Genomic DNA, 25,474 nt, shown 5'->3' on the forward strand with positions numbered 1-25,474 from the left:
TGCCTTCTAACCACCAGGTGAATCTGTCCGTGCTTCTTTCCTGTTCAGTATTAAGAACCTTCTCAGCATACCAGTATCAGATTATTAACTCTGCTTTCATTGCCAGGTTGGCCTTCATCTTTCTGATGAGAAGGCAAGAACAACTGTAAAAAATAGCACTTACCAAATTTGTCAGAAAACAGTATTGCAAGTCACTAAGGTTAAAGGCAGCTTTGGATTGCACAGATTAGTAGATTAAGGGACTTGAAAATGACGTATGTAAAAAAAGAGGATGATTTACCAGAGCTGTAACAAAATGCTGTCCTCCAGTTGTGTCTATAGGCCCAGTGTAACAGGGACACTTCACAAAATTTATATTAGTAAAAGAGTTTTGTTGGAGGTCTCAGTAAACCAAATCAGTGAGTGCACGGGCTGAACTTTCACTATTTTATTTTTTTTTTTTCAATTTCAAGCTATTAAATCTGAGTAAAGAAGTCTGCACTACTGCTCTATGTTCCATGTATAGCAGAACTCAAGCCCCAAAGCTACCATAATCTTGTAATTTTTCAAAAGCACTTAGTTTACTAAAATGATTAAAAAAATACAGCCATTCATAATCATGTGATGAAGTTGTGTCTGTTGCCTATGTACTGTTAGCCTAGTTTTTATGACTAGGCTGTTGGAAAACAACAAGTGATACTTGAGAGTACATTCACTTTTCCCAAATGATTTATAGAGAAATGGTGGTGTATTTAATGCAAAGCTTCCTCTCATATAGATTGATATGCAGAAGCTTCCCACTGTTCATTAATCCCTGATTAATATTTATGAGAATCTCAACCCTCCTGTCTCTTCTATGCAGTGAAATCCTGCACAGTATCAGACAGCATATAAAGGCGTTTGTCGGAGTGCATATTGGGATCCTGTACAACTCAAGCCTGCAAGACAGGAGACTAAATCTTCACATTTGCAATAATGTGTTTTACAGCTAATGCAAGTGGGAATCTGTAGCCTGTGGGCATATGACTCCAATTGGAGTATATGCTAGAATCATGAAATCTGAGACTCTTTCTTTCTTCACTTACTCCATATGAATGAATAATAAAGATTTTAATCCAAGATTTTCAACCATACATTGTGACATAGTTAAGAGAATAAAGAGTAATAATGTTTAGCAACTCCACAGCACTTTCTTTATGAGTAGCATACTGGGTTAGGCTGGAATGTGCTTAAGTGTTTTCATATCAGCCTGTATGGTGCTTTGTGATAACCCACAAGTGTTTTAGTTATTGCTGAGCAGTGTTTGCACAGCATCAAGGCCATCTCTGTTTCTCACTCTGCCCTCCCCACAAGTGGGTTGGGTGTGGGCAAGAGGTTGGGAGGTGATGCAGCTGGGACAGCTGACCCTAATTGCCCAAAGGAATATTCTATGCCACGTGATATCATGTTCAACAATAAAACTCCTTCCAAAGTAGCCATTGCTCCTTCTTATGCCATGAAGCATGAATGTTAAACTCATATTTTAAAAGTTACTAATTTTGGAATTTTTACTGGCTATTATTGTTATATATCCACATTATCACTTTCTGTAAATCTTACTCTTTCTTATCACATCCAATTTTCATGTTATTTTTCACAAAATTTCCAACACTTTAAGTTCCACTGTTTGTGACAGGTATAAAGGGTAAAAAAAATTCTCTTTTAACACAAGTTGTGACATGGTATTCAACAGGTGACTTTCACTTATGAAAAAAGTGCAAATGCAGACTATGTTACCACAACAGGACTTATGTATCTAGCTCCCTTTCACTGTCCAAATGCTTATTCCATCATTGTCCTTTAAAGTAGTGAGCTGCATTCAAACCCGATCCAATCCCTTTGCTACTGTAGAAAAATAGTTCATTATATTTTTGAAAAAGTAATGGTGGTTTTACATAAAATTCCTGTCAAGTTCTTTATCAAGTCTCTTCAGCCTAAGTAGCTTTGACTATTGCATAGCACAATGGGAATATTTTGCTTTTGAGGAATGAGCAAGAACTCCCTCTTCCCCTTAAACATCTCACTGTTCTCATATGTCTGTTACATCAGTGTTCTTTCTATCCATGCCAAAAATGCTTTAAGTGTGATTTAACAATTTAAAATGTCTACAGCTTCCTGTTCTATTTTTGTGTGGGTTTGTTCCATAACAAGATGCTAGAGTTCAATAAATTTATTACAAACATATTGTAGAAATATCATTAGCAGAAAGTGTTATAAATTGGTAACAGTAAATTAACTTGAAAAACAGAAACTTGACTGAAATATTTAGTGACTCACCCAGTTCTATGGAAGGCTTCCTGGTTACAAGATGTCACACTTGTGTGCATAACTCCCTATCTTCATCCCAGTAGTACCTAAGTAAGATTTATCCTATTTTCTACTATCAGGGAAAGACTTAATGAGAAACTTAATGCCAGAAAGTTGGTAATTATTGTCTGAACTTCAGCAGTGCCACGTTTCAATATCCCTCTCCATACCTGGAAAGAGTTGACATTATTTTCAAATGAAAATTTGCAGCCATTACACAAGGAGGTTGTATATTGTCCAGTCTTCTCTGAAGGCAGTTGCTATAGCTGTAGGGCAAACACTCATCTTGTGAGTTGTTGTATTTCATAGTTCACGTAAAGCTGATTAAAACTGACAAGAATTCTGCTACCATTTTGTTACAACTATGTATAGGTGTGTAGCAAAAGATCCATATGCGTCTAGGAATTCCCCTGTGTTCAGACCCTTCTTCTGTTATATGAATCCTACAGGACAGAGGGAGGGATAAGAGGGGAAAAACCCCACACTGATGCAGTGCTGAGACTGCATGAAGTAGGACTCTGAGGCACCTGCAGTTTACTCACTCCCAGTCTGCCAAGTTTTAATAGAGGTTTGCATTATTTGATATAAAAAGTGCACACATTACTTATAAATATGCATGCATGTATATGCATATATATAGCAGGTATAATATCTCAGTCTGCAGTTGAAATATAGAGAGAAAACTATATGCTAGGGCAATCCTTCTTTGACCGTTTTTTCTTCTAGTACCAAAAGTGGATGAGTAAAAATCATTTTTGCCTCATATATTCTGGGCTTCAGTCCTAATGCTCCAAATGTTTTCACTGCTACTCTCTGCACAACCCTGTATCCTCCAAATTTGCCTATGAGGAGCCCACTGATGCTTTTACAGGTCAAATGGTAAGATACTTGAAAGTGATGACCTCTCCTTTTCCTCTCAAGTGAAAAACATGTTCTCTCCCCTTAGGATTAAACATAAATATTTTCATGTCACAGCTGATGAATTGGGTAGTTGAATGCTCGTATTTCACTGTCACGTATCATTTAGAATAGCAGTGCTAGATCTCCTTTCCTGCAGGCACCTACATTTCTATGCATAACTGCGCATGTCTGCATATGAGTTAAACACCTAAGCTGGTATTTTTGCCACTAGACATCTAGTCCACACAGTCAGAGTCTAGAGAATTTAGGATGACCAGTGCCAGAGCCCTGCAGGGCATGAGTAAAATTGCCTTCTAGACTCCACTATCTCTATAGACTAGATCTCCATTAACTATACCTGAAAATAGGCAGTTTACACGCACAGATACACCACATTTTCACACCGAAATCTAGGTGCCTACAATGTGAACCTTGCACTCACCATAAGCACCCTATCAGAATAAAACCATAATATACAAAACCAGTCTTACAAACATTTGCACAGATTTGGAAAACTGAAGGTGAGATGACTAACACTATAACATGATGTAAGGGCTACAATTATGCTTGAAATGTGATTGTCTATTTCTCCAAGCCATTATAATCAGGTCAGGTATCACAGAGCTGTAGAGGTTATTTAAGCTGTCCTTTATGGTCAGAAATTAAAATGGCTACTTAGAGCAGCAGCTAGCACTGCTACAGGTGCCTGGATAGAGTGAAGAATGTTCTATGAGTCTCCAGGCAAAACAGAGCTAAAAACAGAAAGAATATCCCTCCCAGAATTTTACAAGATCTCTGAAGCTGGTCATCACAGGTCTCAAAGGACAGCTTTAACAGAAAACCATGAATTCACTTTGCTTTCCACAGAAAGAGTATTTTTCCAACCAAAATGATCAACTTCAATATCTTCTCAAGGCTAGAGACTCATCAAAAAGACAAATAAAAGCTCTTCAGTCTGCTTTCATTTTTATCTTCTTAGAGTTTTCAGAGCTCTAAGCATTGCATGAAAATCTTACAAATGAATTTTCCAAAAGCAACTTTATCACTGTATCTCAGTGAACTACATTTTCATGTCACTACTGAAGTATTTGACATAGTCTGTTAGAACTAACACCATAGCCTACTGCAAAACATCAAGATGGAAACACATCATATGACTTTTAGTATCACTCATTCAAACATTGTATTTGCAAATTATAATAAACCTCTTTCTTGTAGTACTAAATATAACAGAATGTGACTAGTGATCATATCCACTAATTTTAAGTGTTTAGGAAATTTCCTGTTTTTAAAAGATGAATTTCAAAACTATTTCTGTTTGTGCAAACAGGAACTATGAAAACTGTGCAAGGGAATGGGACGCCACGTATGTTACACAATTTTTCACATTCTAGAGAACAGATCCTGGGTGGACAACACAAGAAGAAATTCAACAGAGTTTATTTTAATTTGCTGTATTTGAAAATCTTCAGTTCATCCCATAATAATACTGCATCTCTAGTAGTTATTCAGATTGAGGGACAATACTGAGACCTGTAGCTATAAAGATAACTGAAGATGCAATTTTATTTTGATGGGAAGTTCTAGTCAAGTAAAATATGGATTAATAATGGACCAGATATTCCATACCAAGTTCCAAGACGTGAATTCTGACACTGCATCTTCAAAATTGTTTTTGCAAGGTATCATTAATTTCTACCCTTCAGACAGAGCAAGCTGTTTTGCATCTCATATGCACAAAGAATAGCCAAACAAGATTCTAGTGTGGAGCTGCCAACAAGTGGTAAATTATCAACCTGGCTTCCTGAATGTTATTTTCTTCCTTTAGACAAGCCATATATATTAGTTACTAATGCAACTGCATTTGTTATAAAAGAGGAAATATCAGATCAACAGAATAGAAGATGGTAATGATGTAAAAAGTGATGTCCTCTTTTTATTTTGCTTCTAGCCCCATACCGACAGATTACCCTTATGAAGTTAATAGACATTTTTTTAAAGTGATATCTGAAATATCAGGAAAATTATGTTCTCAAAACAGAAAGCTAATAAAAGAGAATTAAATCATCTACAATCAAAATTATCTGTGCAAGAAGCAAACTTCAGCATCGTTTTACAAAAGAGAAGTTTTTTAACCTGTATAACTTGATTCAAGGAAATAATAATAAACATTATCTACTATACCCTGAGAGAATAACATTGTGTTTAAAGCCACTCAACACTCTATATATTAGGGACCATTTTTTCAAAACTTATGCAAAAAAATCAACCAAGGAAGATAAAGCTCCATTACTACAAAGTCTGATCAAATCTGCTGACCAAATGTTTTCTGGGACTCAAAGTAAATGATATTAACAGCCCATGAACCGATTGTTAGAGGATCAAGGTAGCCCCTGATCCTATAAAAAACTTCTAGTCTGGCAACATGGGAAGGTATTACCATTTAAATAAAATTCTAAAATAGAGGTGTGCTATATAGCTTTTTTTTTTTTTTTTTTCTGATTAAATGAAGTTATTCACAGTAGCTATGGAGAATCAAATATTAACAACTAAGGAAAAGAAAATGGAAATTTTGTCTAAGAATTGTTTTCTTAGCTGTAAGGCTCAACTGTCTTCTCTGGTCCTTTGAGATTTTGACACCAGCAGAGGGGAAAAAAAAATGCACTTTTTCCCACTAAGATTTTCTAATAGCTTAACATAAAACATTGGCAACCATTACTTCCTATTTACATTGATTTATTTTACTTCAAACACCTTGCATTTGTACCATTTAAATCATCACACAGTTCATTTTCCTTACTTAAGTAATTTTAAAATACATAATTTATTTTTATTGTCATTTTCTATTACAATTACTGTAGTATATTGCACAAATAAAATATTTACCTCTAGATAAAAAAACCCACACTTTTTGCTTTGGAACTGTTTCTGATTTCACAACCCGTCAGCATTGCAAGGGCATACCACTCTTCCCTTCAGGACTTAGGAAAATTATTGTTGCCTAGAATAGTTCATTTCTGGCAGGTTGCTGAAGAAAGACCTTTCTTTAATTTCTGCAGTTCAGAAATGGTTGTTTGGTGATAACAAAAGGTGAAGTGGATTTTGCCCAATAGCTACTGCTCATCAGCACAAGTGGTGCCTTTCTTTTGGGTACTATAACAGTCTTTGACCTTTGAAGTCTGTTTCCCTAATTTTGTTCCTGATACTCTTTACAACATTAAGAACACATGCTTAATATTTTTGTTTTGCATCAGAAAAAGATTTTTCCTCCTTTCTTGGTATTTAAATATAACAGCACTAAGCACAAACCATCCTCTAACTGAGGACATATTTAAATCTTGAGAAATATCTTGATAATTCTCTATTTTTGTGAGTGTTTCGGCATGTGAACATATATATTCACAAGCATCTGTAAAAGATTTTTGTGCTCTTCACCAATTTTATTTATCTACTTGTTGCAATTGCTGTAAATGAAATATTTTAAAATGTCACCTAAAAAAAGAGAGAAATAACAGTTGCAGCAGTAAAGTGTGACCGTGATAACATACCTCAGAAATACTAACATAGTAGTCCTAAGAAATATGAATGGGGAAAAAAATGGTCAAAAAAGAACATTAAAAAACGCAGAAGGTTGTGGGTTCACTCTTATAGAAAATTACTAATTTTTGTGTAAAACAAAATAATCACTATCAGTTGTTAGATAAATAAAAAGGTTGTTCTGATGAAGGACAGAATTTGATGGCAAATCTCATTTTCTAAAAGTATTGACTACTTTGTTATACTCTGGGTTGAGAAGAAGTTCTGGGCTTTGAAAACTTCAGGTTTCTAAGTTCTTACAGACTTGTACATTAAATATCTCATCTGTAACTTCCCAATTATTAAAAGAAGGAAAACATTGTCTATACAATAATGGGAATTATCTGAAATTTATAAATCGTGGGAGAAAAGAGGAAAATTAATATAGAGATAAAACTTGTTTTCAATGAAAATCAATACTATTTTTATTTTTAATTGTAGATGAGGATTTACAAATACTTTTTTAGGATGAAAAATGGATGCCAGCAGGGATCTAATACATCAGAAGTCATAAACATTTCACAGGTTTACTTGATAATATTGTTACAAAGAAATATAGATCTTCATAGATTAATTCAGAAAGGAACTTAATATTCAATTGTAAGATCTATGAAACTAACTTTTTTAGATCTATGGGAGTACATTCTTTTAGTAACAATAAACTTCCTGATTAGATCCTAAAATGTAGTGAAAAAGAATGATGGATATAGCAAGGGCTGAAGGGGAAAGGAAATCCCACAAAAGTCTTGCTCTGCGTCACAGAGGTGGTAGCAACTGCTGAACATCACCTGAGAGGCCTGACTGAGAGGGAAATGATCCTTATAGTAAATATCCCAAGATTTCAGAGACTGATATTCATATATTTGTTTTGGAAGCACTGAAGATCTTTTTTTTAGTATTGCTTTGTACATACCTCATAGAAGTGAACATGTTTTCTCTATTTCCACTCTCACTAAGAGAATTCAGTGTAGAGAGAATTAAGTTGGATGACTGAGACTCCACAATCAGTGACGGCAAAACATACTAAAATTATTCTTTCCTTCTTGCTTTCTTTTCCTCTCTCAGTACATACTGATCATTACTTGGAAAAATAAGGATATCAAGAACTTCAAGACAGCCATGGGAAGAAATATCATTTCTACAAGGGCTTGAAGGAATCCTGACTAGTGCTATCTTCTTAGAAGAAATGGATCTCTTCAAATCAAACTTTTGCTCAGACCATGAATTTGAATAGAAAAAAAACTTCCATTCCTAGACAATAAGTGACAGAGACTAGAATGAATAAGTAACTTTTGAGTATTGGTAAGCTTTCAGTAATGGACAAAAATGGAAGGATAATTTCTGAGTTTATCCCACATCATATTTATTCAGATTAGCTCTAGACTCAAACAAATGAGCGCCACAGATTTAATGCTGCTGAGCCAAAGTGAATGACATTGTAAGTACCATCAACAAAATCCTCATTATTATTGTGATAGTTTTCACTCAGGCAAAAAATACACAAGTGATGCAATCTTTGAAACCTTATTCGTGAGAGACACTTTATGTAAGTTGTCTTCTGCAACTCAGCTAGATAAATCATGTAAGTGCTTACAAAAGAAACCTAAAAAATTCTTAACTAAAGTCTCATATTGATAACAAAACTTGTATACTAGCTGAAACCCTTCAAAAATTTTATTTTTATTCATGATTTCTATTTCTTGGTTGTTGTTGTTGTTCTTTTTTTTAGAAATTTTATTTTATTACTATTTCATTTTAAGATTTTACTTGCAGAGCATTTAAGTCATACATCACTAGAGATCCAGAGGAAAGAAATGGGCTGTCAGCCCAGATTCATATTGAAGAATATCTTCAAATGACCCATGTGTAAAGAACAACTGGGAAAATTTCCCCATAGCTGTCCAGATACCGGTGTCTTGTTCAGTCACTTTTTGTAGATCTTGCTGGAAGATTTGACTCATTTTAACATGTCAGGACTCAGGACTTCTGACTCACATTTTGTGTACATTTGCACAGGACAGGGATAAATCCTGAATTTTCAGTGTACCTGTGATGCAGGAGTTTATGAGTTGTCTTGAAGGTTCTCTTGTGGAACTTGCAACATGTGTATATACACTTTTTAATTATTACAAATTGTTGCCTAATGATTAGAGTGTTCACAAGAAAACAATCCAAGGAATTTTAAGATGAAGCACCTTAATTTCTAGATTTTTAGAATCCAGGAATGTATGAAACTGCTTGCATTATATCATAAAGGAACTTATCCTCAGCAAAAGTTTATTTGTAATGTTAACAGCTAAAGCGTTTTTCTTTCCTGTACCTTCTAGGGAAGGAGAGCTGGCAATTTAATAAATAGAAAAAAATTCACTTCATTTTTAAAGCAATAAAAGTCAAAGAGAGGGCTAGCTACACACACGAAGTGAACAAATGACATTCCTAAAGATGGTCCTAAATGTCAGTGCAAGGTAGGATAGGATTAAAAAGATCTGACACTCCAGAAAATGAGGTAACATTAAGGTGGGCAGATGTCATATGGAATGCACGGCCAAATTTATCTATGCCAAAAGAAGTAGTTCAGCACTAGTAGAAAATGAATAATGAGGTAGAGGTAAGGACTACAAAGGTGATAAATTACCTATGTCAAAACAGTGTCAAAAGATCTTTTTCTTCTTTTAAAAAAATGAAGTTCATATACTGTTGTAGCTGGGATATGCAAATATACAAAAGAACATATACTGAACTTTAACACAATTCTTTTTTCTGGTTGTTTTGTTTTTGTTTTGTTTTGTTTTGTTTTTACTAGTGACCCAAATTAAGAAAATGCTAGGCTGAACCCCCAAAATATTTTTTCTTTGTAAAAAATATTATAAAATAAGGGGTTAGGCACATAAACACATGAGAGATTACATTTGTGTTGAAAATGTATTATTATAATGGAAAAAAAAAAAAACAAAAAAAACACACAAACAAAAACAAAACAAAAAAAATGAAACCAAAACCCCAACAACAACAAACAGGCACATCATACCAAGTTGCTATGTTCTAATTTTTAGATAATACAGGGGAGTGAGGGTTGGTAGTAGTGGCTCTGTTAAGATAGAAGTTTGGATATTTTATCCACAAGAAAATGTTGCTAACAGACAGTTAGAAACCCATGAAAGGAATACAGAAGATACAGTCTATCCCTGTAGTTTTGGAAATTTCCTTAAATTCTTTGATTCACATGATCACATAAGCATCTCTGCTTTACCAAAAATTAAAAGATAAATTTGTAACGTAACATCAAATAAGAAAGCTTAAATGTAAAGAGTAAAAATCTATTCTAAACGCTTAAAAATAGAAATCTACAAATGAAAATTTCCAAATAAATTTTCACTATTCCAGGGTCACAGATCTAAAACACAGCATCATTGTAGCTGCTATCAGGGAAATTAACTCCAGCCAAGCCAGACCCAGCACAATTTTTTAAAAATAACTGTGGTCTCATAGTTTGTTAGCAAACATGCAGAAAAAAATGGTTAATTACATAATTTTAAGACTGTTACAAAGCTAACAGATGAATCTTTATACTTTGGTTTATTTGGAAAACCAATGAGTAATTAAGACAGCACTAAGATAATTTCTAATCACTGGCTACAACAAATTATGTGCCATAATTGCAGGGTTTAGATTCTTCTTATAGTTGATTACATTTTTATACATTTCATTGTGTCATGTCTTTTCACATACTGATACATGCTGAATTTGAAAAGCAGATACGTACTAGGAGACAGGTACAAAAGTTATTTATTTACAATAATGGTTGATTTGGCCACTTCAGAGAGACAAATCATATTACCCTAAAGGTAAATATTCTCGTAATGACTTCCGAAGACACGAAAGGGAAAAAACTTACAGTGTAAAAAACATATATAGTTTAAGAAAACTCCCCTTTGCTTCAGTAGAGTCAACTAGATTTACACCAGTTTCTGGCCATTTCCTGAGCTAATGGAGAAAGGCAAGTAGAACATAAGGAATTTTACTTTTCTAATGCTATGGTTTTATAGTGGTACAAAGGCTGGCTGCTACCCCATGTTTTAGGCAACATCTGAAGGGAATTTTCATTTCTAAATGGCCACAGTGAAGTGGAAATGCTTTTGATTTTTTTCTTTTTTTTTTTTTTCTGTTGACAGTTGACATTTTCAGTTAGAGAGCTTTGTCAAGTTTTACTCAAGTTACGTGAGAGGAAAAGATCTGGATCATGAGTTGAATAAATTGGTCAAGCAGCATTTGTATTGTATTGTCAGCTGACACGGGAAAAAAAACATGAAGGATAACTGATTCCAGAAGCAAGATAGTTTTCAAAACTGATTTCTTATATATATGTGTATGCGTGCATAGGTTCATATACATTGCATTAGAAACAATTACAGTTTTCTGTGCATTGTAAAGAATATTTTTATTTTAGCTAAATTTAAATGTACAATTAAGTATTAATTCTATTTCATAACACTGAGCTGAAAATGAACTTTAAAATTAAAAATATTTTCTCTGTGAATTCCAAAATGATCTGGATTAAAAGATGTTATATACACCTCAGAACACCAGGTCTTTGCCAGATTTCAGTGACAGCAAATCTTAACTGTATTTGTGGAGTGCTGGCAGGTACTTCATAATTTCTTTAGGTGCTTTTCTACAGACACAGTTGGGAATCATTACTGCCTAGTACATTTTAAAGCCTAAAAACACAGGTCATTTTGAGTTAGAGTATAAGAGTGGAGCTGAAGGAGGATACAGATGAAGCATCACTATAGGCACATAGCATATTTTGTATGTATGTAAATAATTGGGAGTTTCCTAGTTTGAAGACATGTTGTGGTTACATTTATATACTCTTAGGTTTTTGAGTGGGGACATGAAAACAGAGGAGGAATGAAGTGAAGAATATAGGTCTGATACACTAAAGAGTACCTACATATTTTCTAGAGAGGCACTTATTTCAACAGTACTTGCTGCTGCCAGTGGTGGTAGTTGAACAAAGTAAGGTTCAGAGCATTTAAACTGTCTGAACTGAATCTCTCAGTCTTTCATTCTTCACATTCCCTCTGGAAGAAACATGCTGTAAAATTCACTAGTTAAAGAAAAAAAAAAATCAGAAAAAGACTTTCTACTGTTTCCCCTCCGTCTTTCCCAAAAATTCCTATGAGATTATTTTTCAAAAGCAACATATTTATGTACCACAAGGGTCCTTCTTCTGGGAGGCAAATACACAAAGAAGAGTGACTACAAGGTTTCCATTTAGCACTAATCTCACAAAGGCACAGTTTACAGAGTGGGACACTGCAGAGTGAACCTCAAATCCAGATGGACCTTCTTTGTGTGCTGATAGATTCCACAATCACCATCAGAAATTGCAGCTACTTTCTAGATCTTCTCTGCTTGCCCTGGAACTACTGTGCTTCATTCTCCAATTCCTCAAGCTTTCAAGTGCTTTCCCCTCTAGCACTATATATGTTTATAGCTTGATAACTAAGAAATGTTTCATACATTCCACTTCCTTAATGTGCCTTGTCAATTAAATTTGTAAAATATTAAATTACTCCTTATGTTTGAGCTAGATAATGTTGTTTACATGAAAAATTCAACCTCAAAATTAATTCTACCTTTTCTGTTGATGCTTTGTCTACAGTTGACTCATCATTTGACACTTCCACTGTTTGATTTGCAAACCACTGAACAGAAAGTTCTTTCTGATTATGTAGGAATTCAGAAGCAAAATAATATTTTCTGTTTGCTTATTTGCACAAAAATACTGAAAATGCTCTCACAGTCCTTCAGCTACTTCACACCTCTGTAGGGGCTTAAACTCTGGAATGAAGTGTGAATTTACTGAACCACCACTCCACATGGGTTTTATTTAAGAAGGTTCACAGGAATGCATTGGCAGCACATTTCAATTACCTCAAAGAAAATCTTAGATTTTGGACCGTTTCGTGCAAATGAATAAGTGTGATTTTAGAAAGACTGCTTCCCCTATTACCATGCACAACAGAGAAATAAAAAATATTAAAAAACCTCAAACTGAGAATATTTTAACAGTATTCAGATCCTGAGCCATCTCACTAGCAAGTTGATTGCTCATTCTTCCACTTGTTAGGTCAGGTAACTATACGACATTTAAAGTTCTTGCTAAAAGATTAAAACATCCAAGAAGTTAGAGTTACTCCATTACAGTGAGTTCATTTAATATTGCTTTTAAAACATTTTACAGCAGTGTAATGATAGACCTTAATTTATTCCAATTATCTTTTTTTCACTTCAATTTATGAACAGTGGAGCTGAAATAATCTGCCCTTTTGCTCCTTAGGCTTCCAAGAATGTATTTTCATGAGTATTGTACAAGTCATCTTTTTGCAGCTATCACACATACTAATTGCAAACGTCTATTTTACGATAAAGAACGGTATTTAGCAGATAATTAAGGAGAAGATCATTGCTTGCTCTGAACTGCTTTGGCACAAAAAATAGCTCACTGAGTAAAATTTTCTTCTCAGGAAATATATAAGGCCAAATGTTGAAAATACATATACACAGTTCCTAAAAGGTGCATCTAAAAAATTAATAGGCTTTGTATACATATGCCTGAGTAGCAACTGAAAAAACAACCTTGGGATTTCTAGCATTTATTACAGATTAATAGATCTCATACTTTCTACTTTTGTGGCCCTAGTGTCTGCTAACTTTTCAACACAACTGGAGGGAGAGGGAAATTTTGTTTTTCAAGTTGTGTGCACTGAAAACATGGGCATGACGGTGTGAATGAAAACAATGCTTTACCTTCATTCATTCTCTTGGTATAATTCAACAGATATTGGCAGCAAGTGCACATGTCAGAGGTAAAACAAAGCCCGTGATGAAGGCAGGACAGGCTTTTTTCAAGATATGCAAGATGAACATATAATTTATTCCCTTTGCAATCTTCTGACTTTGAACAGCAAGCCTGGGCAAACTTTTCTAAGGGTTCTTTCTGTTCATAATTATTAGTGTTTTGTGCCACAGCCTCTTTTTCATTACTAAGGATTTCTGTGCATTGCACTACAACGAGCTGGCACAGAAAACTCATGAAAAGCCACAGGAAACTGATTTTCTCTGAGCTCTTGCTTCTGTCTTAAAAGTTTTGTGAGAAAAAGAAGGAATTTTATTTCCATCATGAAGGAATGCTTAAAGGCATGAGACCACCCCTCCCTTAGAGTCAGCAGGTGAACTAGTCTTGTCTCAAAACCACATAGAAATTTTAGAATTACGTCACATACATTTTTAGAGCTTTATCATGGGGTGCCAATCTGATCTTTCTGCAGCTGAGGGCCTCTATGTACAAACAGGGATTTGCTATCAGGAAACATCATTGGAGTGCTGTACAAATTATTAGGAGAGAATTAGTGGACTTTTACTAAAACTAATATATTAATATATTGTCTTTTAAATTTTTTTTCCTAATAGATATATTTCTAAATGGTTAGCAGTTACACCAACATTACAACTGAAACATTCCTTGGTTTCTGGTGGTGTTTAGCTGCACCAAACTACTTCTCATTCATCTCAGCAGTGGAAGGAAAGAGTTTTTCTGGAACATAAGAGAGGAAGACACCTCACCACACCCCCAGAACTAGCCGATGGTACTGCACACCTGTCACATTTCTCACACAAAAATGACAAATCTTCTTTTCTTGTCCTCTTCTGTATACACATCAACTATTCACCAATTATAAAAGAGGGTTTAAAAATAACAGAATTAGTCCATTCTTCCTCCACTTATTTTGGCTCATGTCTACTTTGTTTGCTTATCTGCAAACATGGTTCATCATGGTTGTACAGAGCATGAATGTTATCCTGGCTGGTCTTCAAACCAAAAAGTTATTTGCCCTGATTCCTGATGTCCTGTGTGTACAACCAAACATCGCCTCAGTAGGCAAAGTCTGGGAAAAGTTGTGCTTGTTTTTTTTTTTTTTTCCTTGGCATCAGTTACGGTTTACCTCAGACTAAAATTTTATTACATATTCAAATGTCTGATCTGGTGGAAGCTTGTCCTAAATTATCTGCTCACCAGATTTTTGCTATTTGCTTAATACAGTTAATTTAAAACCTTTCCTAACACACTGCTCACATAGTTCATTTTTACTTAAACAAAAAAAAAACAAAGTACTTGAAGGCCAGACATTTTATATAAAGCAAATTCTTTAATGACTAACTTCACATAAATAGCTCTTGAAATAATACATAAAAATTAAAAATACAGTATTTGTCTACCTAGTGTGTGTGGTTTTTTTTCTTTTCTAGAAAAGGCATTCAGAATTCAATAGCATTTCAGAAAACTAAAATAAGATTCTTTGCGTTTCAAGTAAGCTCATGAGCAGGTAAAAACAAATAATTGCTGCTGAACTCATTTTGTTTGATAAAATACCAGAATCTACAGGTTTAGCATTGGAAAAATTACTGCAGGGTTTTTGTCAGACTTCAGAAATTTTCTTTTGGCATGTGAATATAAAAACGAGAAAAAAAAAGTCACAGGATAATTATACTAAGCCTCAATTGATGTATATGTTTATTTTATCTCTGCAGTCACTTGTCCAATTTTATTCTTTCACTGTTCAATTGGATTTCATATTCCTTTTTTATGTATGTGCATTTTCTTTTATTCTTTAATTCTCTTTTCTCCTAAGTTGCACATAGGACAGGTGAAATGACTCATCAGCTGAAGATAGCTGTGACTCACCCTGCAAAGCAGAAAGCACCTACTTGACCTATTTAGCCAAAATATCAACTTAAAATTGTTTGAGTTAGGTAAGTTCCTCACTAGCTTTGGACTGCATCTATTTTTCTCTTCCCAGTCCTGGATCCCCTCCTTGTACAATGTTTATCCTCATTCATCTTTTTCTTTTCTTATTTACATGTAAATTAATGTATCCAAATGTCAATTCTGTTGGGGTAGAACCTCTAGTACTTGATAGTTTATGAAGCAGTAACTTTTGCTCTCTCAAGGCAAATTTGTTCCAAACATTGCGGAATTATTTAATGCTTTTCTAAGGCTGAGCATTGGGACTGCACATTACTTCAGGGACACAATGTGCATTTATCTACTCGATTCAAGAAATGTGGCAGTAATGGTACTTAGAGTCAATTTACTATTCAGCTATATTAATTTACACATTCCTTTTTAAATTGCATATGGCTGATTGCTAATTTACTTGTTAGTTAAGAGCTTTGTAAGAAATTTTTTAAAAATTATTTTTCATCAACAATTTCTTTTAGAGAAGCCAAATGTTTTTTGATAAAGAAGACCAGATACATAACAGGCACATAGAGAGTAAGTTCTAGAATAAATTGTAAAATCATCCTAAATTGCATGTTTTCAGGTTTAAAAGACTAACACTCACTACAATCAGAAATTATCTATCTCTTTTTTAACAGAGATGCATATCTATAAATGTGACTAGAGATTTTAGCTAAAAGTGAATTATGATGTTTCATAATTGTAAGACATTTAAGATCATCCTAATGAAAGCATTTCTATGGAAACTTGAATTTAGAGAAGGAGAATAAACAACTGAGTTAATTATTTGCAGAGGTGTTTTGAACTTTTGAGCTGAAATAGGTCTGTGTCACCTTGCAAAGAACCTAACAGTCTTACACATAAGAAACGTTAATACATAGTAATGCAATACTCAGATACACAAGTCCTAAACTGCAGAGTCTTTCAGTCCCTGCAGGTACAAACGTTACAGAAAATACAAAAAGAAAATGATATTTCACATTTCTACTAATGTATTTTGAGGAAGAAAGATATTTTAATTTAAGAGGCCTTGGGGAAATCTTGTAAAGATTTCTGCTTTACTCCTCTTTTAAGAGTTGCGCTCTTTTTCCCACACTCTCTTTCTATGTGCCACATCCTTTAAAATCCAATCGGTCACTTTGTCCCATTCTTCCATACTTAGAGTATTTCTATCACATCCAGAACTTGTCTGTTCTTTGGACAAACACAAAGACAATCCTATGTTCACTGAGAGAAAAAACTAAGGTCCCAAGAATTTACAGTGTTTCCTGGCATGGACTACAACATGAACCCTTTTAACACCATATATTCAGCACCCATGAAACATGACCAATTTTATTCACGTGTCTAAACGGAGTTCATGTCATATAGTCTGTCAGGGTTTGTTTTAAAAGCGGAGAGCCTGATGAAAAAAATGGTAGAAAGAACTGAATAAGAAGGAGAAGCTAGTTCATAAAGAGTTATGTCATATCGCAATTCCTGTTAAAACTCCAAAAGTGCTTTTTTCTGGTCTGTTAATCAAGAGAATAACTCCAATAAAACATACATCTAATACAACATGGCAAATACTATATATAGCAACTGCTATTATTTACAAATTAAGATTTATGATACTAAGTTAGGAATTATCTTAATATTACAGTTATAAATTCCTCAAGAAAACCCCAGATGGTATTACATCTCAATTTTAGTATGTAGAGCAGTGGAACTTTTGAACATTGGGTGAGATGAGGAAGAAAAACTCTAATAATAAAAAATTCCAATATCTACCTTGTTTTCAATAAAACTCAAACTCACATTTAGTTTGCTTATGAAGAAGTGTGTTCCAAAGCAATACTGAAGTAGGTTGTATGGTCTCAGATTTTCAAGGTTTTTAAATTATATTTTCTTTGGAGACTGTAATAATTCAATTGGAGTTAATTATAATTCAGCTAAAACTTACCTAATATGGGTAATGATTAGGGTTGTAGTTGGAATGAAGAAGTCATCCACTCTGTCAAATTGCTTTCCCACTGGCTGAGTATGGATTGTGTGATGAGAAACACTCCCACTGGCTTGTGTTATCACCTACATAAAATAACACCTTTATACACTCAAGAAATACTCTTTCAAAATTTATTCTCTACCCAAATAATACAGTATTGCCTCTATTCCATCTCTTGTATTATCCTTCAGTTACCAAGAAAAAGAACACAAATGACAGTGAATAAAGCTGATCAGCATTACAGATTTCAGACAATTGTCACAAACCTGACCTCTTAATCTTCATATTTACTTCCCCGCCCCGCCTTTTCCCCCACCATTGTCTATATTTGTTCATTTACCTTACTAAAGCTTCTAGCAGGTCTCAGTGCAAATCAAGGTTTTTGTTTATTTTTTTGTTGTTGTTTTTAGTTTTTGGGTTTGTTTGTTTGTTTGTTTGTTTGTTTACACAAATCATAGAATGAGGTTAAATTTCTCAAGCACTTCAGCCAGAGTGAAAAGTTAAGATTTTATCAGCTGATCCACAGGAAGCTATAGCTACGTTTATTCCCAGTTCTTGTCAGTCATGAGATAATTTAACAAAGCACAGACACATTTCAGAAGAGCAAACTGATTTGAGTTTACACATTCCTTAAGTTGTTACACACCAATTTTCCTCAAATCCCCAAATCCTGGACCTTCTCTGAAGTACATGTTTATGGGTGAATAAAAGAAAATTCCATGTAGCAGGTACTATGATATTCACATCTGTGCACTTTAGAGTGGATTGAAAAAAAGAAAATAAACGATTATCTATACTATAAGAAAAAATGAGAATGAAGATGATCAGTTGATTTAAAAGGTGATAAGACTGACTCAATTATCAGTCATTTTCTGGGGAGGAGTGACAGCTAAACTCCCACAAATCATCTTGCATACTCATAGTTACTAACAGTCTGTAGGTGCTAAAAAAGTCTTTTCAAATATTACTAATTTTTCTGCTTCAGCCCTGTGTTTGAGCTTCTCTTATTTTTCACCTTATACATACTTAAAAATATATATATATATATATATATATATATATATAAAAGGATTTCATTAACTTCTAAAGGAAAGGAAAATAACTTGAAATAAAAAGTAATTTTGAAATTATGACATAAAGACGATCACCATATTCGCAAGGGATTTCTTTAAGTAAGGAACAGAAAGTAGTGAAAAAGTAGGAATGCAAGTACAGTTTCTTGAAATGTTTCTTTAGTGACTGTCCCTAGGCTTGCCACTTCTCATAGACATGGGAAAAGTAAAGATTTTTAATATTTTACATCTGACCGATGCAATACATAAAGATGTAGCTTGTCACCTGAAGAACATCAATATGATTTTAGTGAAACAGAAATATGCAAAAAATCGAGTTGGTCCTCTAATTAGGGACAAAAACATCATAAACAACAACAGTTTGCTCTAAAGAGACTGGCCATTACAAAACGGGATGCTGCTTTCAGCTGTATTTCTTATCCTTCTACCAATTCAGAATTGTCACTGCTGAGAAAGGGTGTTAAAAATAATCTCTTAACTCTTTGTAGTCAAGTCAGCTGTCCGAATTGTTTTCTGGTTACCCGAAACCACTTTACTGCCCTTGCTGGGGTCATGATAATTGTGCTTTCCGGAAAATATACAAAACGTTGCCATTACACAACTCTAGATTTCCTTGCATATAATCATTCTGACCATCTCACCTGCAAAGTTGGTGAATTCTTTTCCATGTTTCCCCAGCTTAGCACCCAGACTTGATCATGTGATTTATCGTAGTGTAGTTTCACTGGAACCGGATCTGTACTTACTGTCTGAAGCACAATAAAATTAGAAATCTTTAGTTTCTGTCACATTTTCAAAAGAAAAATAAATATGCTTGACTTCAAATGATGACTGAACATGCATTTCCTGATGTTTTCAGATTGTATTTAAAATTTTTGTTGCCAATTGTAGAAACAGCCGTCTGATTAATTCAAAGTTACTGAATTGCTAAAAAAATGGGTTGTATTCATCATGTGCTCTAACATTTAGCATCAGAATGACACTATACTGAAACTATTAAGAAGCTGAAAGCAAAGATTTTAAAACAAGTAAAAAAGTATTATCTTCTTTCCCTACCATCACTCTCACTTTATACAGATCAGTTCAAAAATTACACCAATTACTGGAAAATGCCTAAAAAGGGAAGTGTATTCTCAAGCCACATACTTAAATCAATGCAAGGTGTTACTACACAGTACTGCATAAAACCAACACGATGTTGCTACACCCGAAGCTTCCTATCTCTGCGAAACTGGGTATATTCTGTTGAAGTTGGAAGGACTTTTTTCTTAAGTTTTCCAACTACAGTTGCTACTTGTGGTAGACTTGTGATCAGAAGCCAAGTGTTTTCCCTACAGCCTTGAGGACTGCATCTTGAGACAGCTGAAGTCTACACTTCCTTTGTTATAAGAACTGAGGACTTCAAAGGTATGAAATGGGAGGACAACATAGTTGATTAAGAGACATTCTGCAAGAGGCAAACAACTAGAGGGATTACTTTTCAATTTTCATAATTAAAGCAGAAAAACTAAGTGGAAATTGTTTTTTAGTCTCACCATTACGGAACTGTAAAGCATAGCTTGTTTATCAGTTTGTCAAGGAGAGTACCAGCTGGCTAATTAAGTGAACCTAATTTAAACTAATGATGTAGATCCTCAAGATAATGCACTAATGGCTGGCTGGGACTACTGATGATACTTAACTGTACTCCTGAGGTGTTGCAAGCCACAGCTTCATCTAGGCAGAATTTGTTTTTCTTTTTGAAAATGGAAAATGAAGCCATGTTGCTCCTTAACTCATTTAAAATCAGAAAGACATCCCTTGAAAAAGGTCATTTGTGTTTGATGACATTTTTCTGCTGCAGGCTAGAACACAAGCTGTCTAAAATAATACTTAGGCTGTTGTATAGCTAATTTGTTCAGGTGTGTCAAATTCCCTTTTGGCTTTCCCAGGCAAAAGGTCTGACCCCTGTGCATTCTGCTCAGGATCTGGACTGTGGCACTGCCAGGAGGAGAAGAAAGAATAGCTCACAGACTCAAGCCCAAGTAAATGCAGCTCCCAAGAGTGGAACCAGCTGCAGAAAGGAGCTGAGAATCTCGGGAGACTTTCACAGATGCTTCTAGCTAGTCAGGCTGACCAGCCAGTAGTACAGTGTGGACTGTTTACATCAGCATTCCTCTAGGCCACGGATGTGAAGCTCATTTTCACCGGGGGCCACATCAGCCTCACGGTTGCCTGCAGAGGGCTGAATGTAATTTTGGGACTCTATAAACGTAGAAGTAGTTACTTTTTTAGTCTTAAAATTACATTTGGCACTCCGAAGGCAACCATGAGGTTGACGTGGCCCCCAGTGAAATGAGTTTGACACTGCTACTCTAGGCCAGGCCAGTTAAGGATGTGCTGCCAAGCAATACTGGACAGTTGCAGGTGACAGTGCTTCCTTTCAGGAATTTACAAATGAAAGCAAATACTTCTATTAACTTTATAATGAGAATTACCTGGCTAAATCAAAAAGTCTACATATACCTCTGTAAGGACACACCATCTATGTTTCCAATACATTTCAATTTAGCCTGCTCTAGAATCTTATTCTACTTATTTTGATAAATATTTGTCATAGAAAGAAATAATCTGCAAACCTAGTTGCTACATATGTGCACCTGTATACACATATTTTACATTAACTTTCATAGTAGAAAGGAATAAATGTAATACTTCAGAAAAAACACCATAATAAGCAAAACCAAGTCAACATTATTTTACACAGAAAACAGCATAGTTACAGAACACATAGCCTGTTCGAGTATGTTTTCAGTTGTATTTAGTTCTTCTGTACTTTAACAGGATTTTTATTAGAGTGCTGCTCACTTTCAAAATACGAAGTCTTCTCAACATTTGTTTCACCAGAGTATGCATTTTTGAAAACTTGGTTTTACAGAGCAAAGGTTTCTTCTTTAAGATATAGAGCAGAAATAGTTAAAATGTAAATAATGTCCTCGGTATTAACATGACACTTAGAGAAAAGGCAGTCTAGTAAGCAAAATGCTCTTCTTTATGAACAGCTTAGCATCTGTTTTCCAAAAATCAATTACATTTTGATTTGTTTTTTCTCTGCTAGGCAGTACAGTAAATAATGAGAATAAACTGATCTGACAGAAACTAAACTCCCTTTCTTGCTTCCTGTATGAGTGTTTGAGTATGTGCATAAGGTGAGTAGAGCAACATTTAATGGTTAGAAAAATTCTTGCTGCTTGTGAAAACCAAAACAAAAAATAAATACTTATTGTTAAAGAATAAAGAAGAAAAAGCCATGCTTGTTATAAGAAATGCTGAACAAAGTTTCTCTTGTTCCAAATTAGCCTTACTTCAATTCTAAAAGCCATCTGTGAATCATTAGTGGTTTTATTTTTTATAGTCTTCTACTATATGAAAAAGATTATATAGGTTTTGTGCTTCCATGATTTATTTATTTTTTTTGCAACTACTTTTACTCGCCTTTAAGTCAGTTTTGAATATCAGCATGGTTAAGCTGGATACAGAGGAAATCCAAAAACACTTTCCCCATGTATTTGGCAAAGTGTACCCAGGAAATAATTTTCAAGTCAGTGACAAAAAGCAGAAATTCTGCTCAGGTACCCAAACATGACAGTAACACACTTTCTTTAATTGACTGTTTGTCTGTTATATCTTAGTCATATTGTCTTACCAAATGTCTGTGTTAAGTACTGTGAAACGGAAAGATAATTTATCATTAATATCTAAACATCCTAGAGCAATCAAAACTAAGACTTTCATTCCTGCAAAATGTTTCTACAGATGGAATAAATTTCATTCTATACTTCCCTAAGTTCATGATCTGGATATTACTGAAGTAATGGAAAAGCAATGCTATTCTATTCTATTGCTCAAATGAAAGTTATTTGAACATGAAATGATTTTTTCCCTGGACTAGCTAGCATGAAGGCTTGTGGAGTATCCAGTTTCAGCTCAGCATATTTGCTAAGAAACACAGGCTTAAAGCACAAAGCTCTACGTAACACCTAGGCATCCTGTATGCCTGTTTTTCAACTCATTACAGAAATTCCAATACTTCTGTGATAGAATAGCAACCTAACTCCATCCAAAAACTGGAGAATCACTTTACATATTTCTGGGGGAGGAGTATACTTTTAATTAGTGGGCAATTTATTGAATTTTACTTTTTAATTAACATACATCATTGTGGTAAGTATCTCTGAACATCCAGTTAATGGTATGGTAATGGTTTTTTTTTTTTTTTACTTAGTAAAATAATAACTAATGTATCTGAAGGAAAATTAGAAAAGTCTACCAATCAAACTATTCCATAAAACCCAAGTTTAAAAGAACCTCCAACTTCTTTAGTATTTTTCAGTGAGCTCAAAAGGCATAATATGTTCTTGCCACTGAAGTAAAAAAGCTAGAAAATGCAATTGGTGTTTCATCCATCATCCACAGGAAAGCAAGATGACACATGAACATGAGCCAGAGACCAGGGAAACCTTTTCCAGAGATTCTAATCCTTCAAATCTGTGGATTGCAGTAGGACTGTGGATTTTTTTAGTCTCTCTTCCTGAGGGATATATTGAATTGGCTGTAAAAAAAAGCCTTCTCTTCAGAAGACAAAAATTCATTATCCATTCAGTTCATCTCTGCTTTGCTAATTCAATTTACATTAAAAAAAGTAAAAGAACAAAAAATACTAACTTTTTATTATTAACTTTTTGAATAAAACATTTTATCAGACCCTGTCACCATTTGGATAGGTCAGGTTTTGAGGAAGCTATGTTTACTGAGCCAGCTGATACAGAACATAGATGGCAGAAAATGCAGATGAACAGCTTAAAGAATGTACAATTATTGAAATTTTAACTGTCAAGTTCATTACATTAACTGTCAAGTTAATGTAATTTTAAAATTGCATTTTTCTATGTATTTTTAAATTTTACATTAATACATGTAATATACAGATATTAATATCATAGAATCATGGAATAGTTTGAGTTGGAAGGGATCTTCAAAGGGCATCTAGTCCAACACGGCTGCAATGAGCAGGGACATCCGCAACTAGATCAGGTTGCTCAGAGCGCCATCCAGTCCAGTCTTGAATGTTTCCAGGGATGAAGCCTCTACCACCTCTGGGCAATCTATTTCAGTGTTTCACTACTCTAATCGTAACAAGTTTCTTTCTTATATACAGTCTGCATCTCCCCTCTTTTAGTTTAAAACCATTACCTCTTGTCCTATCACTACAGACAGGACTTATTAAAAAAATCTGTTTCCATCTTTCTTATAAGATTGCAATAAGTTCCCCCTGGAATCTAATACATTATATATAATCTACTTGTTAAAGATTTTAATTCATTTGTCGGTGAAAAAAGCAAAAGGCATGAAAAATCTTTATTCAAGTATTTTTATTAACAATTTAGACTAGATTTCTAATTTTAAAAATCCATATTTTATTTAGCTAGAGAACATCTGTTTTCTATGAATGTGATGATACTATAAGTAACCCTGTAGACGTTAGGCATGTTTGTATGATTAAAATTTCAATGAGAACTCTCAATGTGGTGTCAAAAACCTCTTTATCAGTTTCACATACAAGTGCCCTTTCTTCGGAGAATCAGAGCAGGATTGTTAACAAGTTATTAACCAGCTTCAGAGCTCTTTGCCCAGGAAATAATTTGATTTCAGAAAAAGAAGATCCTTTCTTTTAAAGTAAATGTCAAGATTTTACATGATCTTTATAGGATAAAAAAAAAAAAAATACACAAACCCAACCAAAAAACAAGCCCCTGACAAGACTGTTGACAGTCCCCAACTACAATTGGTTTACTTCTTTTTTCCACTGGAAGTGAAATAGAGTTAATCTCTCTGATCAAATGACATCATCCCGAAAGACTAAAGACTATATAATGAAACATATTCTATTGTATGTGTCTGATAAAAATGAGAAAAACTGTGTGATATGGTGGAAATACTAAGCACAAGCCAATTATGATTTTGCCTTTTCCATATGCTTTGTTAACACAATAATTTTAAGACTTTAAATATTCTCTTCATATTCAGAAAATATATACTTAGGATTTAATGAGTTTATGGCTATTATTTTCTAAAGGCATTTTCACATGTCTTTAAAAATTCCACAAAATAAAATTTGTCCTTTTGTAAATCCCTCATTTCACCACATAGTACAATGATAATATTGATGCCACTGGATACATAAGGAAAAAAGAAGGGAGAAAACAGACAAGAGCACAGAGGTTATAGTATTTGATTTGAGTGGTGGTAACTACATATGAAATTTTTCCTCCATTCCAGGCAAACTACTGACCATTTGGATTACATTGAGACTCTCTCAGGCTCCCCTGAGGAACTGTACTGCTCCAAAAACCTAATATTCAGTATAGCGTTGCCCTACCTTCCACAAATCATATGAGTGCATTAACGCCTGTACCATAGTATCTATTTTTCTCTTTCACCCAATGAATTATTTTGACTAAGCTGAGTATCTCCAGTATCCCTGAGACTGAGAAACTGATAGTGCTCAGAGGAGCTGCTAAAGTCACTTGTTCAGCCTGGAGAAGAGGAGACTGAGGGGAGACCTCATGGCAGCTACAGCTTCCTCACAAGGGGAGGACAAGGGGCAGGCACTGAACTCTTCTCTCTGGAGACCAATGACAGAACCCAAGGGAATGGCAGGAATATGTGCCAGGGGAGGTTTAGGTTGGACATTAGGAAAAGGTTTTTCACCCAGAGGGTGGTGGAGCACTGGAACAGGCTCCCCAGGGGGGCAGTCATGGCCCCAAG

The 25,474-nt window shown here is 34.5% G+C and overlaps 1 protein-coding gene across 1 annotated transcript in view; it reads right to left on the reverse strand.

The window, feature by feature from the left end:
- FSTL5 (follistatin like 5) overlaps positions 1-25,474 on the reverse strand; it is a gene marked incomplete at its 3' end in the record, with an annotated part of 301,118 nt that overhangs the window by 7,463 nt on the left and 268,181 nt on the right. Inside the window, exons 14-15 of the mRNA XM_082051029.1 lie at positions 19,309-19,416; positions 17,553-17,677 (exon numbers count right to left, since the gene is read on the reverse strand). Of these exons, the coding sequence (XP_081907155.1) occupies positions 17,553-17,677; positions 19,309-19,416 (233 nt within the window). The remainder of the gene's footprint in view (positions 1-17,552; positions 17,678-19,308; positions 19,417-25,474) is intronic.

Source organism: Streptopelia decaocto (genome assembly GCF_964273445.1).
Source record: "Streptopelia decaocto genome assembly, chromosome: 4".
In the NCBI taxonomy this organism is placed as follows: Eukaryota; Metazoa; Chordata; class Aves; order Columbiformes; family Columbidae; genus Streptopelia; species Streptopelia decaocto.